The sequence below is a fragment of the Eurosta solidaginis genome, chromosome 5, assembly GCF_040869045.1.
Source record: "Eurosta solidaginis isolate ZX-2024a chromosome 5, ASM4086904v1, whole genome shotgun sequence".
Taxonomy (NCBI): Eukaryota; Metazoa; Arthropoda; class Insecta; order Diptera; family Tephritidae; genus Eurosta; species Eurosta solidaginis.
In genome coordinates this window covers 261,204,543-261,222,475 of record NC_090323.1, presented here as the reverse complement: position 1 = coordinate 261,222,475, position 17,933 = coordinate 261,204,543, and the positions used below count along the sequence as shown (strand labels likewise).

The 17,933-nt window shown below is 36.4% G+C and overlaps 1 protein-coding gene across 3 annotated transcripts in view; it reads right to left on the bottom strand.

Annotated features, from left to right (window-relative positions):
• Positions 1-17,933, bottom strand: part of ara (araucan) — a 189,518-nt gene that overhangs the window by 32,008 nt on the left and 139,577 nt on the right. For all 3 annotated transcript variants that reach the window (XM_067786524.1, XM_067786525.1, XM_067786523.1), the window contains one exon: positions 12,929-13,462. In XM_067786524.1, the coding sequence (XP_067642625.1) occupies positions 12,929-13,393 (465 nt within the window). In that variant the 5' untranslated portion in view covers positions 13,394-13,462. The remainder of the gene's footprint in view (positions 1-12,928; positions 13,463-17,933) is intronic.

Below are 17,933 nucleotides of genomic sequence, written 5' to 3'. Positions count from 1 at the left end.
GTGAAAACAGTGAGAACCCGAAATTTATTTCTGGTTGGCCTTGAAATGTAGTCTCTGTCCGACTCATATTATAGTCAAAAAAGTTAGAACTTCTTGCAATAGTGTAATCATGGTATTTTCCATCAAACGCACTTCCCATAGATAATTTTTGCTGAACATTGTCATAACCCAACATGTCTTGGGAAATGTTGACCTTTACAAAGTTTTGAAGTTCATTCAAACACTTCAACTCTTCACGATAGGTCCCTTCTTACTATTTTTACCACAGAGGTGAAAAGGCTGAGTAAAGCTTTTGCAACATATTGCATCAATACGTAGCAACTTCATGAAAATGAAATGGTATAACAACTTCGTCACGTATCTCAAAATTGTAACTACTTAAAGGAAAATAGATAGACCCAGCAATAAGTATACCGAAATAAGCAGGATGAAGAGCTGAGTTGCTTTAGTCATGTCCGTCTGTCTGCTTGTATGCAAACTAGTCCCTCAATTTTTGGGATATCTTGATAAAATTTGGGGAGCGGGTATATTAGGTGTCCGATTAGACATTTTTCGGAACCTGCCGGATCGGACCACTATAGCATATATCCCTCATATAGCCGATTTTTCAGAAAAGAGGATTTTTGTCATATATTCCTCAATTTATCAGATTGAAGCTTCATAATTCACCATATGCTTTCGTATATCGCACATATTATTGTCGGAAAAAATTGATGAGATCGGTCGTATATTTAGCATATAACCCCAAAACCGATTGTTCAGATAAGAAGCTTTTGATAATTACTGCCCCATTTTAACAGCTAGAGGATTCAAATTTCACCGAATGCTTAGATGCAGAGCATTCATTGTTGTCTGAAAAAATTTTATAGATCGGTGGTATATATAGTATATATCTCATACAACCGATTGTTTAGATAACAAACTTTTCGTTATTCCTGCCCCATTTTAACAGCTAGAACCTTCATATTTCACCAAATGGTTGCATATATAGAATATATTGTTGTCTGAAAAAAAACACAGAGATCGGTCGTGTATATGGTATGTATCCCATACAACCGATTGTTTAGATAACAAACTTTTCGTTATTCCTGCCCCATTTTAACAGCTAGAACCTTCAAATTTCACCAAATGGTTGCATATATAGTATATATTGTTGTCTGAAAAAAACACAGAGATCGGTCGTATATATGGTATGTATCCCATACAACGGGTTGTTCAGATAACAAACTTTTCGTAATTTCTGCCCCATTTTAATAGCTAGAACCTTCAAATTTCACCAACTGCTTACGTATATAGCATATTTTGTTGTCTGAAAAAGATCATAGAGATCGGTGGTATATATATATATATTCACCATATATATATATACCCCATATAAACTCTCATTGCTGCCCCGGCTAGAAGCATCAAATTAATTGGTCGTAATATGTTAATCTTCATTATATTTTGTCTCCAATTTTTTGTTCGCTTATTGATGTTTATGTATGATCGCATGTTTACCACCGCATTGCTTAGTCGAATATATTAACAAAGTTTCACATCACAATAGGTGCATAATTTGCACAATCACACATGTAAATCTATTGTCGTACACATGTCGCAGTTCCACTTACATATGTTGCTGCTCATGTTTAAACAATATTAGGGGGACTCATTAAAGCATATAAATTTATAAGGTGTAAAATTATATCCATTTACACACGCTGTTATATGAATGCACTTAATAATATTGTTATACAAATTAAAAAATGTCAAGATTAAGTGAAAAATCAAAACTAAACCTCTTTACTAAGATATTGTAATAAATGACTTGCTGATGTTGGAGATTTCTAATGAAAATTACGGCTTTTGTGTTTGCAAGATTGCGTCCCTTTGAGTTTACCGCGTTTACACCATGAAAGGTGCGCGTAAATTTATACAAATTTTCCAGGTTCGAATCGAGCTCAAGGCCAGAACAATAATTTTTTTCTAATGATAATTATTGTTATTTTTTAATTTTTCTAAATTTGAAAAATTGAATTTTGTTTTTGGAATAGTAAGTAGAAAATTTTTCAGACAAACTGCCATAGCTGCGCAGATAGATCCATTTCGAAGGGTGCTAAGCCTTCATCATCAGTACGCTTTAGGCATGCTGCGCTAACCATTTAGCTATACAGCGGTGGTTTGTTTGACTGGCAAATTTGCTACTTCTATTCCTTTTTACCAACTATATTTATTCAGTGTTGCGCCATCTGGTGCAAAGCACTGATAATGCTGGATTTTTGTTTATTGTCAATTACTTTGTTTGACATTCCCAAGTGCTCATGGTTTATTAACAATTGTTTTTGTTTTTATCGGCCTATTGATAAATCATTCAAGGTTCGAATCGAGCTCAAGGCCAGAACAATAATTTTTTTCTAATGATAATTATTGTTATTTTTTAATTTTTCTAAATTTGAAAAATTGAATTTTGTTTTTGGAATAGTAAGTAGAAAATTTTTCAGACAAACTGCCATAGCTGCGCAGATAGATCCATTTCGAAGGGTGCTAAGCCTTCATCATCAGTACGCTTTAGGCATGCTGCGCTAACCATTTAGCTATACAGCGGTGGTTTGTTTGACTGGCAAATTTGCTACTTCTATTCCTTTTTACCAACTATATTTATTCAGTGTTGCGCCATCTGGTGCAAAGCACTGATAATGCTGGATTTTTGTTTATTGTCAATTACTTTGTTTGACATTCCCAAGTGCTCATGGTTTATTAACAATTGTTTTTGTTTTTATCGGCCTATTGATAAATCATTCAAGGTTCGAATCGAGCTCAAGGCCAGAACAATAATTTTTTTCTAATGATAATTATTGTTATTTTTTAATTTTTCTAAATTTGAAAAATTGAATTTTGTTTTTGGAATAGTAAGTAGAAAATTTTTCAGACAAACTGCCATAGCTGCGCAGATAGATCCATTTCGAAGGGTGCTAAGCCTTCATCATCAGTACGCTTTAGGCATGCTGCGCTAACCATTTAGCTATACAGCGGTGGTTTGTTTGACTGGCAAATTTGCTACTTCTATTCCTTTTTACCAACTATATTTATTCAGTGTTGCGCCATCTGGTGCAAAGCACTGATAATGCTGGATTTTTGTTTATTGTCAATTACTTTGTTTGACATTCCCAAGTGCTCATGGTTTATTAACAATTGTTTTTGTTTTTATCGGCCTATTGATAAATCATTCAAGGTTCGAATCGAGCTCAAGGCCAGAACAATAATTTTTTTCTAATGATAATTATTGTTATTTTTTAATTTTTCTAAATTTGAAAAATTGAATTTTGTTTTTGGAATAGTAAGTAGAAAATTTTTCAGACAAACTGCCATAGCTGCGCAGATAGATCCATTTCGAAGGGTGCTAAGCCTTCATCATCAGTACGCTTTAGGCATGCTGCGCTAACCATTTAGCTATACAGCGGTGGTTTGTTTGACTGGCAAATTTGCTACTTCTATTCCTTTTTACCAACTATATTTATTCAGTGTTGCGCCATCTGGTGCAAAGCACTGATAATGCTGGATTTTTGTTTATTGTCAATTACTTTGTTTGACATTCCCAAGTGCTCATGGTTTATTAACAATTGTTTTTGTTTTTATCGGCCTATTGATAAATCATTCAAGGTTCGAATCGAGCTCAAGGCCAGAACAATAATTTTTTTCTAATGATAATTATTGTTATTTTTTAATTTTTCTAAATTTGAAAAATTGAATTTTGTTTTTGGAATAGTAAGTAGAAAATTTTTCAGACAAACTGCCATAGCTGCGCAGATAGATCCATTTCGAAGGGTGCTAAGCCTTCATCATCAGTACGCTTTAGGCATGCTGCGCTAACCATTTAGCTATACAGCGGTGGTTTGTTTGACTGGCAAATTTGCTACTTCTATTCCTTTTTACCAACTATATTTATTCAGTGTTGCGCCATCTGGTGCAAAGCACTGATAATGCTGGATTTTTGTTTATTGTCAATTACTTTGTTTGACATTCCCAAGTGCTCATGGTTTATTAACAATTGTTTTTGTTTTTATCGGCCTATTGATAAATCATTCAAGGTTCGAATCGAGCTCAAGGCCAGAACAATAATTTTTTTCTAATGATAATTATTGTTATTTTTTAATTTTTCTAAATTTGAAAAATTGAATTTTGTTTTTGGAATAGTAAGTAGAAAATTTTTCAGACAAACTGCCATAGCTGCGCAGATAGATCCATTTCGAAGGGTGCTAAGCCTTCATCATCAGTACGCTTTAGGCATGCTGCGCTAACCATTTAGCTATACAGCGGTGGTTTGTTTGACTGGCAAATTTGCTACTTCTATTCCTTTTTACCAACTATATTTATTCAGTGTTGCGCCATCTGGTGCAAAGCACTGATAATGCTGGATTTTTGTTTATTGTCAATTACTTTGTTTGACATTCCCAAGTGCTCATGGTTTATTAACAATTGTTTTTGTTTTTATCGGCCTATTGATAAATCATTCAAGGTTCGAATCGAGCTCAAGGCCAGAACAATAATTTTTTTCTAATGATAATTATTGTTATTTTTTAATTTTTCTAAATTTGAAAAATTGAATTTTGTTTTTGGAATAGTAAGTAGAAAATTTTTCAGACAAACTGCCATAGCTGCGCAGATAGATCCATTTCGAAGGGTGCTAAGCCTTCATCATCAGTACGCTTTAGGCATGCTGCGCTAACCATTTAGCTATACAGCGGTGGTTTGTTTGACTGGCAAATTTGCTACTTCTATTCCTTTTTACCAACTATATTTATTCAGTGTTGCGCCATCTGGTGCAAAGCACTGATAATGCTGGATTTTTGTTTATTGTCAATTACTTTGTTTGACATTCCCAAGTGCTCATGGTTTATTAACAATTGTTTTTGTTTTTATCGGCCTATTGATAAATCATTCAAGGTTCGAATCGAGCTCAAGGCCAGAACAATAATTTTTTTCTAATGATAATTATTGTTATTTTTTAATTTTTCTAAATTTGAAAAATTGAATTTTGTTTTTGGAATAGTAAGTAGAAAATTTTTCAGACAAACTGCCATAGCTGCGCAGATAGATCCATTTCGAAGGGTGCTAAGCCTTCATCATCAGTACGCTTTAGGCATGCTGCGCTAACCATTTAGCTATACAGCGGTGGTTTGTTTGACTGGCAAATTTTGGAAATTATTTTTGATTTGATTGATACAAAATTTGACAGTTCGTTTACGCACTAGATAAATTTATACGTTTTCACACTTTATAAGGCATTTATAAGGTTAAATGAGTCCACCCATTGAATTTTAATTTTACAACACATACTAAATAAACGACCGTTGGAATGAATATGAAATATGTGGATGCTAACGTGATTGGCAAAATGTCGTTAGGAATATAAGAATTCGCAAAAAAACATCAATTGCCGCTTACTCTATTGTTAAAAAATTGGCTGCTACTATGCTTAGAGTTGTTGTTGTCATTGTTGTTATTGTTGTCAATACAAATTTGTTGCGGTATTGCATTGACATTATTTTGTTAAAGTCATTGCGCTTTGTTGCTTTTAATTTTATTATGGTGATTAATGTTTTTGCTATTGTTGTTGTTGCTTTTTTGTTGAGCATTCTTACTACTTGCTATTGTTGTAGTTGTCAGGGCAGCCACTTGTACACGCTCTTTGCACACAATTACGGGCCAGAGGCCATCATTTGCTGTTCTTCTCCTTGTTGTTCTTTCATTTTTTAGTTTAGTGGCAGGCAGGGCAGTAAAATGATATGAAATTCTACAGCCCTTGCCATTGACTTCTGACTTTGCTTGAGCCAGGCGCACACTTCTTAAGTTTAGAATCTAAACATATGTACATATACCCAATGATATCATTTTGCTTTGCTTAATCACAGCGATAAAATATCAAATTGCAGCGTTGAAAAGTTGGATTGCTGTTGATGTATGTAAGTATGTGTGTGATTATGCTTAAAAGGCTAAGCGAAGGCAAGTAGCAAAAGAAAAAACGACAACAACAATAATAACAAAAATAGCAAAGGCAATACATCAAGTGGTCGGGTTGATGAACGTTCCAAGCACAACAGCACTCAACGTCCCACTAAAAACCTCGACAGACGAACGTTCTCGACTAAAAGACCAGTCGACCGTTTAGATGTACTGAATGAACTTAACTTCAGTCAGCCAGCCATAATGATAATTCGATTAAACCGACATGATATTGACAAGCAGACGAACCTGAACTGCAACAACAACAACAACAGCAACTCCTGCAACAACAAGCGCAATGTGGCAGAGACAAGTTTGAGGTGCAATTGTTGGTAAGAAAGTGTATCTGGACATGTACATACATAGATTCAACTCAAAATTATATGCAAAACTCGCATGGCTGCCACAAGGAAGCCACACAAAAAAGAAGTATGGCCTGTACATGGCATGGACAGTTATTTGGTTGGCCTCTTTGTCACATTGACTGTGGCGCTCTCCACAAAGGCTGTTGTTTATGAGTGGCAACAACTTGCCGCTTCCTCTAATGACATAGCTGCAACATGGCGATGTGCAAATCAGTTGTTGCCACAATGTATGCACAGTGAGAAAATTTAACTGAATCATAAGTGTAAATAGGGTGCTTCTAAATGTATTCCACACGGTTTGAGCACAATATTAAGCTCTCACAAAATTAACAGGCAGGAAATGGCTACAAAAGCTACCAAAAATAAATAAATAAATACACGGCACGAAAAACTCCGAAGAGATTTTAGGCCGTGCCTCTTCTAATTTGCGTAGTGTCCCTTTTTCTTTTTCTTGCGGATTGGCGGCACGGGACCTACAAGTTTTAGGCCTAATTGAAAAAACTTGTTCATAAATTTTTCAGGCCGGATGATGATTACGTGGCGATTTCGAAATGGTATCATCGCAATATGCCAGTAAATGTTTCTTTATTTTCAGTTTCGCTAAAATCCGTTAATGTTGCTTTTCCCGTGACTTGAACCCAACACCTTCGGTGTGAAACGAAAACTGTTCCTACTCCACACCTTTCGCTAAATACTGCTATATAAGTTTCACTTTTGTTCGCCATCTCCACAACAAGAGAAATACTGAAGAGAACACCATCCTTAATTACTGCTATTATCCGGAGCTTTGGTGTTGTTCCTATCTTTGTTAAGGCTTTTTAACCTTTTTGTCAATATCTTCAAAATTATTTGAGATAACAAGGTTAATGAAAGCTTCGATGCATTACTATTGGCTGGCACCTTCCGAGGACCTGTTCGGAAAAAGTCTCTTTTCGGATATATATTGTTTATGCACCAGGAGCCTTTCTACTTTTTTATATTTCCGAGCTCATATTGCGATAACAACTAACTCCCAGGATTTTCAATAATGAACTAGGATATGTCGAAATAAAACTCTCTGTAGACTCATCTTATATTAAAGACTACGTAATTGCCTAAAACCAATCCGAACATCGTGCAGCGGTGTAATTTTTTGGGAAGTGCTTGTTTTGGTGCTTCGTGAACTTAGCGAAGCGAAAAGAAGAGTTTCATTGGTCGCATTTCAATCAGAGAAGGGTGTAAGTTTTTACGAGCACCCCAAAAAAGCTCTAAGAAATGTGCGACAAATGTTTTCTCTTTGAAACTATTTAGCGAATAACTTGCGACAATATACAGATCTATTAATTTTTTGATCACCCGAAGGTGAACTACCGAGACTGGATTGCTAGCACATACTTCCGAGTTTGAGGGATTGTAAGCTAAGCTGAAATACTGCAAGAGACCTGAATGCATTCTGCGTTCGTAAATTGATGGTCGGTTAGATAAAGAGTCGGAAGCCGAATATGGTGATCATATGAGGCAGTACTCAGGTGTGAGTGCTGGAATCTACTCGGACTCGCCAATTAAACTGATACTACTGCATATATCTAAATCCATCCGGAAGCCACGTTTTTGAAGAACCTGGGCAGGTTGCCAGAAAAATGTATTCCATATATTCCTAACTGTATTACTAACTCTGGCTTCAGAAGGTTTATACGGTTTTTTAGGCAGTTAAAAACGGCTTATAAATACCTCCTTGGGTGTCCTTTTATACCTACCTGCCTACTTACTGCTGAATATACTAATAAAAATTTAAAGAGACATAACTTCACCAAAGTTTTATAGGCACTCAAAAAGCATTCAGATGTATGTTTATTTCTCTGGAGCAGTGACAGAGTAAAGGGATTTATCCTAAGACTGAACCTTAAGAAAACATGAAGAACTTATATTCACTGCCCTAGCCAAGGCTATAACATTAACACACCGAAAGAGGCCTTTGGAAAATTTTTGGTGATGTCAATTGATGTGATAAGAGCACACATCAGGTCAAAAATTCGCGCTTTGACAAATGCTCAACGTTCCAGTACTGAGGTCAACTATTTTAGGAATAAAAATACCTGCGTAAACTTTAATTCATTCCCGTTACCGGAAATATAGGCAGGGTTATAGAAAATTTAATAATGAGCCGTATAAACTTTACGCATCAAATTAAAACCCAACGGCTGACCTTATTAGGTCATGTCTTGCTAATGAAATATGACTCTTCTTTTTATACGATATGATCGCTTCTTCTCACTGCATTCGATTCGCCTATCTTTCTGCTAATTATTGTTTTCTAAGGCAAAGCCAAAGATTTACATTTTATTTAATGTTTCCCACCTCCATCACAGGGGAGTTTAGTATTTTTTTTTTTTTTGTTAAATGTACTACGTTAATTTTACTTTGTTGCAATTCGTTCTTTTTGAAAGGTTTATGGGACTCACTACTTCATCAAAGTATTCTAAAAAAACCGCTGTTCATACATTCTACATGGCTTTCTTTTGCTCTCTGAGAGCAGGTCTTATAGCCGAGTAGGCGTAGGCCTTCACTCACGATTCCATTTTTGCGACACTAGGTGCGCTTATGCTTTTTGATGATGCGTAAATCTTGGATGTAGCAAGATAATCATATAAACAACTAAAAAACACGAAGCATGTCGTTCGGTTATCACAACCTAACAGATCCCTTTACGTCCTGGTCCTGTATGATCCACTTAGGAATGCGGCAAAACAAAATCGCTTGGGTAAGTAGTCCGAGATTCCTCATGACAATGAGATAAGCTTCATCACAGAGGATTGTGTGATAAAACTATCGATTTATGTTGTAACTATTTATATAAGTTTTCTGTACTTTACATAAAAATTACAATACAAATTTTCTCAGTGTACTACTCAACTTAGGAACATGAATTCAAACATTAAGCGCTGCACATTTCTGGCTTTTAGAGCCTTCGGCAGCAAAGCGCCACATCAACAACAATTAAAACAACTAAAAACAAGTAAGGAAAGCTAAGTTCGGGTTTAACCGAACATTGCATACTCAGCTGAGAGGGAAAATCACCATGTCGGAAAATGAACCTAGGGTAACCATGGAATATGTTTGTATGATATGGATATCAAATGAAAGTTGTTAATGAGTATTTTAAAAGGGAATGTGCCTTAGTTCTATAGGGGACGCCTTTTCGAGATATCGCCATAAAGGTGGACCAGGGGTGACTCTAGAATGCGTTTGTACAATATGGGTATCAAATTAAAGGCATTAATTAGGGTTTTAAAAGGGAGTGGCCCTTAGTTGTATATGTGAAGGCGTTTTCGAGATATCGACCAAAATGTGGACCAGGGTGACCCAGAACATCATCTGTCGGGTACCGCTAATTTTTTTATATATGTAATACCACGAACAGTATTCCTTCCAAGATTCCAAGGGCTTTTGATTTCGCCCTGCAAAACTTTTTCATTTTCTTCTACTTAATATGGTAGGTGTCACACCCATTTTACAAAGTTTTTTCTAAAGTTATATTTTGCATCCAAAAAAACAATCCAATCACGGTGTTTCATCCCTTTTTTCGTATTTGGTAAAAATTATGGCATTTATTTCATTTTTCGAAATTTTCGATATCGAAAAAGTGGGCGTCGCCATAGTCGGGTTTCTTCCATTTTTAATACCAAGATAAAGTGAGTTCAGATAAGTACGTGAAATAAGTTTAGTAAAGATATATCGATTTTTGCTTAAGTTATAGACGGTCGACTCTATATAAAAACTGGGCGTGACTTCAACCGATTTCGCCAATTTTCACTGAAAACCGTTATCGTCATAGAAGCTATGTGCTTAACAAATTTCACAAGGATTGGTAAATTTTTGTTCGACTTATGGCATTAAAAGTATTCTAGACAAATTAAATGAAGAAGGGCGAAGCCACGCCCATTTTGAAATTTGCTTTTATTTTTGTATTTCGCTGCACCATATCGTCGCCCGCTATCCAGAAACATGAGTGTGCAATTTTTTCGATTTTGCGTTAGAGGCCTCTTTGAATTACCCTTTAGATTCTCTAGGTTCTACTTAAATCTAGAGCTTCCTACGTACATGGAAACCCCAATAATTTGAAATGCCATTTTCACGAATGTATAATTCAATCAGACAAAGTTCAGCAAGAAAAACGAATGTGGCACATTGTATGACACATTCGTTGATATGGCAAAACAATTTTTGAAAAAAAATAAGAGCAGCACATATTCGTATGTTCGAATGTTCGGGTATACGTGACTGGTGTTCTTCAAAAAAAATTATACCGATGAAGAATTTTTAATAGCTTAAATAAATAAATAAATGTAAGGCGCGATAACCTCCGAAGAGATCTAAGGCCGAGCTTCTCTTCCAATTTGCGTCGTGCTCCTCTTGATTTTTCCCTACAAATTGGCCGGACGGGACCTACATGTTTTATGCCGACTCCGAACGGCATCTGCAAGGCAGATGAGTTTTCACTGAGAGCTTTTCATGGCAGAAATACAATCGGAGCGCTTGCCAAACACTGCCGAGGGGCGACCCCGCTTAGAAAAATTTTCTTCTAATTGAAAAATCTTATTTCTAAAATTTTGATGTTGCTTTGCCCGGGAGTTGAACCCAGGGCATACGGTGTGATAGGCGGAGCACGCTACCATCACACCACGGTGGCCGCCAATAATAATAGCTTAATATCCTAAAAAAACAGTTGTTTAATTGAAGCAAGCCGGTTTATTCGAAGCCGTTGTCTCTTTTTGAATCAAAACTAAAATACTTGGAAAAATTGTGTGAAAAACTGGTTATACCAAAATAATATCATTATTTTTATAAAAATCTTGAGGACAACGCTTTTCCCGAACCCAACATTTCAGAAGATTCTGATTGTGATGAGAATAAGAACTAGTTCTATATTTGCAATAATATCTTAAATAAAAACACATTAGTGTATATGAAATTGAATAGAATGTGTAACTTTTTTTCATTTACATACATACTTTCGATAAGTCAAAGCCGCGGATGTTTTCCCAAGTACTGTGATGCTCCGAATCCCAATCCGCCAACGGAATTGGCCTAGCTGGTCTTGGCTTGGCCCTAACGTTATTTAAAAATCAATCTGTAGTGATTTTTTAACGTCTTTTGAGGTTAAGGCCATTCCATGACCAGTTGGGACAATTCTTATAGCTTATTCGGATTCAGCGCATCAAAATGCATAGAAAGCATGAGTAGATTAACCTGATCCGACTACTGTTAATTTTTTTGTTTAGATGTGTTAACAAAACATATATCAGCATTTTAAATTTTTGTTGTGTCAGAAAAATGAATATGCTAAATCTCGGAGAATAGAAGGGATGCGAGCAGAACAATTATCTCAGTTAAAAGAGCAGAGTGGGAGTATAATATATAAGTACATTTTTACACTAGAAATTAATCCTTCTAATTTTGAGAAACTCGATTTCCCAACATTTTCATTTTGGCACATTCATGCTTCTGGCAAGCGGACGACGACGATATCATTACTGGAGTGGAATGTGACATAATTTACGTATATACAGTAAAGATATTCAAGTTTTTGTTAAAATTTTACTTAAATTTTTTTTTTTTTTTTAAGTAGCGTCATCCGATTTTGCTAATTTTTATTAAGCATACATATAGTAATAGGAGTAACGTTCGTGCCAAATTTCTTCATGATATCTTCAACTACTGCCAAATTGCAGCTTGCAAAACTTTTAAATTACCTTCTTTTAAAAGTGGGCGGTGTCACGCCCATTGTGCAAAATTTTACTAATTATTATTCTGCGTCATGGGCCAACCCATCTACCAAGTTTCATCGCTGTATCCGTCTTTCGTAATGAATTATCGCACTTTTTCGGTTTTTCGAAATTTTCGATATCGAAAAAGTTGGCGTGGTTGTAATCCGATTTCGTTCATTTTAAATAGCGATTTGAGATGAGCACCCACTACTTACATACCAAATTTCATTAAGATACCTCAAAATTTACTCAAGTTATCGTGTATACGGACGGACGGACGGACATGGCTAAATAAATTTCTTTTTTCGCCCAGATCATTTTGATATATGGAAGTCTATATCTATCCCGATTAGTTTATGCCGTTACAGGGTACCGTTATGCGAACAAAATTAATATACTCTGCTCAGCTGAGTATAAAAAAAAACACGGTGCAAAGTCAAAAAGAAAAATTACGTAAAGGTCGAAGAAGCCGAAGCCAAAGTCAATGTCAAAGTCGTGTAAGATGTTGGCAATGCTGTTGTTCCTCCAATTTTTTATTGTTGTTGCCATTATTACTAGTACATAGTTTATTGTCGCATTTTGTGGTTTTACATATGCATAAACAAGTTTGCATGATATCGGCCATTGTTGTAATAATAACAACAACAAGAAATCAACAAAGGATATCAAAAGCAAAAGATGTAATGCATAAGTATATTTCTTTTAATATTTGAGGAAAAAAAAATTAGAGGGGACATATCCTTATATCCAAAAGAAGAAAAAACTAAATATCCACTATCCACGATTATGTGACTTTAGAAATAAAGTGTAACAAAATTGTCTCCTACTCACCAAAGGCGAATAGAACGCCGAACTATCCACGCCAATGCTCTGATAAGGGTTTTGATCCGTCGACGGATATGGTGTGCCATAGACCCCGACACTAGCAGCTGGTAAGCGCGAGTAACTTGAAAGTGCCAAACGTGCTGAATCATATTGACATGAACATACAGTTTGACCGGAAACTGGATCTGTCATAATGGGACGTCCATTTTCACAGCATGAACCACCAACAGCGGCGCCACCAGCACCCAGTACCGCAATTCCGCTGCCATCGGACGAGCTGCCAACTGTAGGATTATTTATAGCTGCACCAGCGCCACCTGTTGTATTGTTAGAATTTTGTGAAAGTGCGTCGGGACTTAAAGCACCGCTGCTGGGTACATCAGCCGATCCACTGGCGCCCGTATTAACGCGACATTCACCAACATTTGAAGGACTTAGCGACGGCGCATTTGCACCGCCAGAAATAGGCATTGATGAGGTGTTTGGTGTATTTGGCGAATCGCCAGTTTGTGGTGATTGTGTGAGATTGGCAGTTAGAAGCTGGAAGAGAAGAAGAATTATGTTAAGTTTAGATTAGATAGGTCAACATTTTTTCTTATGAGTAAAATATTAAAAGTATGCTTCAAACATACAATGGCTCATATTTGACTCGCAGTCCATATAAAGGTTAATAAAGTGGCTGCACGATAATAAAATAAAAACAAATTTTCATCAAGTACGAAACTACACACTTCATTGCCTGTAAACTGACTTTCAGCGTCGTTTATTAAAATTACGGTAAAAGTCATCAGTGTAACGATGGAAATTAAATGCATTTTGCAATCTGGACATTTGTGTTAACACAAGCTGGCATCAGCTACGGTAGCTACTTGGGCCGAGGAGATACAAGAATACTGATGCAACCGAATGTTGCATTTTAAAATAGCCTCCACAAGCAAGCTAACACTGCACAGAAGCTTTTCAATGAGATCAAAAATGCCCAAGAGCGAGTCAGACCGATGATCGAGCGTTGATATGGTGCGTTGAAATGGTGCAGCAAGAATTTCAACAGTTGCGAGCTTCTTTATATGTTGCATTTCAAGATGAGAAGAAGCACATACATACACACACTCACCTCTAGAAATGTATTTATGTAAATACCCCACAGTAAAACCAACAAGTTTTAAATTACCTGATAGCTGGGATATACATATGACAATCTATAATACTCAGACTTTGTTTTCATGTAGGCGATTCAAATTTCTAATACGACAATATGCTAGGTTAGGTTAGGTGGCAGCTGCCCTGATAAGGGAAGCTCACTTGGACAACATGAAGGTCCGTTGTGATACCACATACAATAAAACAACGGTGACGTAGATTTGCTTTCTGATCAACGCCCTAGACTGATGAGGAGTGTGATGACTAGTACCTAGGACCTACATAATTATTTTCTAGCTTTTAGTATTATTATTACTTAATGTAAGTATTATTTTCAATAAAACCATTTAACTTAAAAAGAAAAAAAATGAAATTATTTTATTTTTTTTTATTATTCCGCCGTCAAAATTATTTGTCGCCTTCGTGCTTTTTTTTGTAAATGTAGAACTCTGAACATTGTTCTGGGGTTTGCTGGAGAACTAGGCTGGAGGATATTAAGGCCAAGCTTCTCCTTAAATTTGCTTCCTGCTACTTCTTAAGTTTTCTCAATAATTTTTGAAATGGAGCTGACCCCGAACGCCATTATTATTTTTCGTTGAGAAGCAGAAATACACCCACTGCCGAGGGGCGACACCGCCTATAAATTTATTTCTTCTAATTAAAAAAACTTTTTCTAAGTATTTTCATGTAGTTTTTCTCGGTACTTGAACCCAGGTCCTTCGGTGTGGTAGGTGGGCACGCTACCATGACGCTGTGGTGTTCGCCGAACCGAACTGTTATTACCTAACATTTGATTCCAAAAGTAGGATTCTCGCATGATGATGCGGTTCTATATCTTATATATTCTCTAAAGCTCGTTCATATTTGTGGACCAGAGATCTGCTTTGAGTACTAATAAAATTAGTGCACTTAGTCATGAGCCAAAAAATTGTGTCTAAATGTGTACTTAGTCAAGTACAGAAAAATACCATGAGTGACTAGCACATAAAATAGAAAATACCTACGAGTGCCCCGCAACACATATGTCCCATACATATATGACATTGTTGAGTATAAACTGAAATCATAGTCGCTCTAACTCAGTAGCATGTTGGTTTCGTGTGTAATACACTGTATACTTCGTTTATTATGGTTTTTCTTCAGCGCTGTATTCAGTTTAGTTTCGTGTACATCGTTATGTTGCTAGCGTCAGAAGACTGATGTGACTATATTCATTTTATTGCTGTTAATCTTACTGATTCCAATTAGTGTTTTCGTATAATACAGTTGACTTTCTTGCTCAATAAGACAATTGAGTACTGAACTGCTTCGTGGCTTATGAGCGGTTATTCATTTTACGAAGCATGACTATGTAAATGTGTTTTAGTGGATATAAGTGCTTGATATTCTTTGTTTGTGTACGCTCTAATACTAATTTTTTGGTTAGTCCACTATAATCTTAAAAGATGAATAATTGCAGCTCACTGTTGTGGACCTTTTTTATCTCTTGTTGGTTAGGTTAGACTGGGAGGACATACACGGGAAGTTCTCACACATTCACTCGGAGACATTTTTGTCTACTTTAATGCTCTCGGTGAGTGTCAGGTGAAGCACGTTCGTGTAGATATTTCTACATAAGTCTTAATTTTACCACCTCCTTCAATATTGCTGTTGCAGGGGACCCAGCAACTGGGACGCCAGCGTTCAACACCTTTGTGCAATACCAGAGTTTAGAGTTTATAAAACTGTGAAGAGGGATTTTTACATTGATCTCTGAGACCGAAATATCCTGGGCAGTCTAGCTGCGTTCTCTTTGACGACAATATTCGCCGACACTGTAAGAGTCAGTAAGCCGCTTGGGTCGAATTACAAACAGATGGTTCGACAGCAGACCATCTCTAGCTGCCTTTTCCATTTTCGAGCCGTCGGCGACCCGCCCAAGCCTCCCTTCTTTTCCCCAGGACTGGTGATTGGACACAGCCTTCTTGCGCCATAAATGTTTAAATTAGGTTTGGCCAATTATAGCAAATGTACGAAGTGTTGGTTGAAGGGGGAAACGACCGAGCACAATTTGTGCTCGTGCTTCGCTATTAGGGGTGATACAGCTGTAAGATCTAGAAGCAGCAAGTGGCATGGGTCCAAGAAAGTTTCTAGTTTTTGCGAAGGGAACTGAGCTATTTTATAATATAGGTCCTGGTTTTTGATAGGGTTTTCAGTTTGGCCATTAAAAACCCTTTTGGTAGCACTATGGACTCATTCAGTCTATGTGAGTTCCACACGGACCAGCCAGTTCAACCTAACCTAATCTTCACAACACTTCGTTTCCAGCTTGAATTGAAGCCGAGAATTATGCCCAGATATTTGGCTTCAAAAGAGAGATTTGCTGTAATTTCTTGCAGTCTCTGAGGGAATGTTTTGTTGGACTCATACCCAGTTCTTCCCTGATATCGCAACTATGGTATATATTACGTCTAGTTCATTCCCACGTGGCTCTTGTATTAAAAGTTCTCTTTAAAGCCTACCTACCGAATTCCTCAATCCTGCATATTGATGGTGACAGTGATTCATTACCGTCAATTTCAAATAGTTTATTCTTACCTTTTTTACGGTTTCAATTTTGTATTTTATATTCCAAATCACGGAGCACGCTCTTGTCTGCATATCGTTAGAGTCAACCATAATCCCAGTAATCAGTCCAGAAAAAGGTGAATGCATACCTGGCAGCAGTTTTTTTTTTTTATCAGGTGAACAGAGGCCCATGTTCGCTGAGGACGAACCCCCGGGGGCCTTAGTTATGGACATGGATGAATACCAGAACTCGAAAAATTTGCCATAAAATATACTTTAAGAAAAACAGTAACAAGAATTACTCAACTCCTTTTAAGGGCTGGTTCGAGTTCGTTCGTTTTTTCCGAGTACTTTTGGGATTCACTGCTGGGTAGGCTAGATATATACAAATGTTTATTAATATGTATCAGCACGACAGCATCAGCGCATAATTTTTATATGGCGGGAAGTATTTTGTTGAAATTATACGATCGTAAAATGTTGTAGAAGGTGCAAAATGAGCAAATTTTTATGCAAAAAAACGCAAAACTAAAAAAAAGCAGTAAGAAAACGATTAAGAAAAAAAGTCCAACTTGGTTACCGCCTACCATGCAAGTATGAACAACATTAAAGCAGCTTCCGAAAAAATGGCCGCAGGAGCAATTATGCAAAAAGAAGTAGAACACAAAACAAGAAAAATATATGAAATGAAACAAGAACTTCCACATATACATTCGCACTTCATATGTATAAAATAAAACAAAAAAAAATTTAATAAAATAAAAATGTAGTCAAGCTGCAGTATACTATACATATTTGATCCGCATAAATACAACCCGTACTAAATACATATCAATTTTTCATATAAGCAAACGGACTACGCTCTTTAGTAAATTTAACTAACCTATAATTAAGTGAAATTTTTAGGCGACCAAAAATGTTTGAGGCATAACGAAAACGAAAAATTAAAAATTTGATCGAAAGCTGTCGATTTTGACTTGTATCACTTTTGGTAAGGTGGCTAAAGAAACAAAAATTTTACGCATCAGGGCGTTACGATTTATGCCCAAAGCTTCTTTAGGTCAGTGCAACGCCTTCAAAATTCTGGCTGCGGCACAAGTCAAACTCAAGAAGACATGTATTCATACATATTTTCCACTGAAATGTGCATAATTAGCACCTTGAGGCTAGCGAGTGGCTAGACTGTTTGTTGTTCAATAGCTAAGTGGAAAAGGTGTAATTATATTTGGGTCCTATACTAAGAAGCATTTTTTTGATAATTGTAGAATCATTAAATATTTTTGCATACAAAGTACATACAAAGACAATGGAAACGAATTTCAAA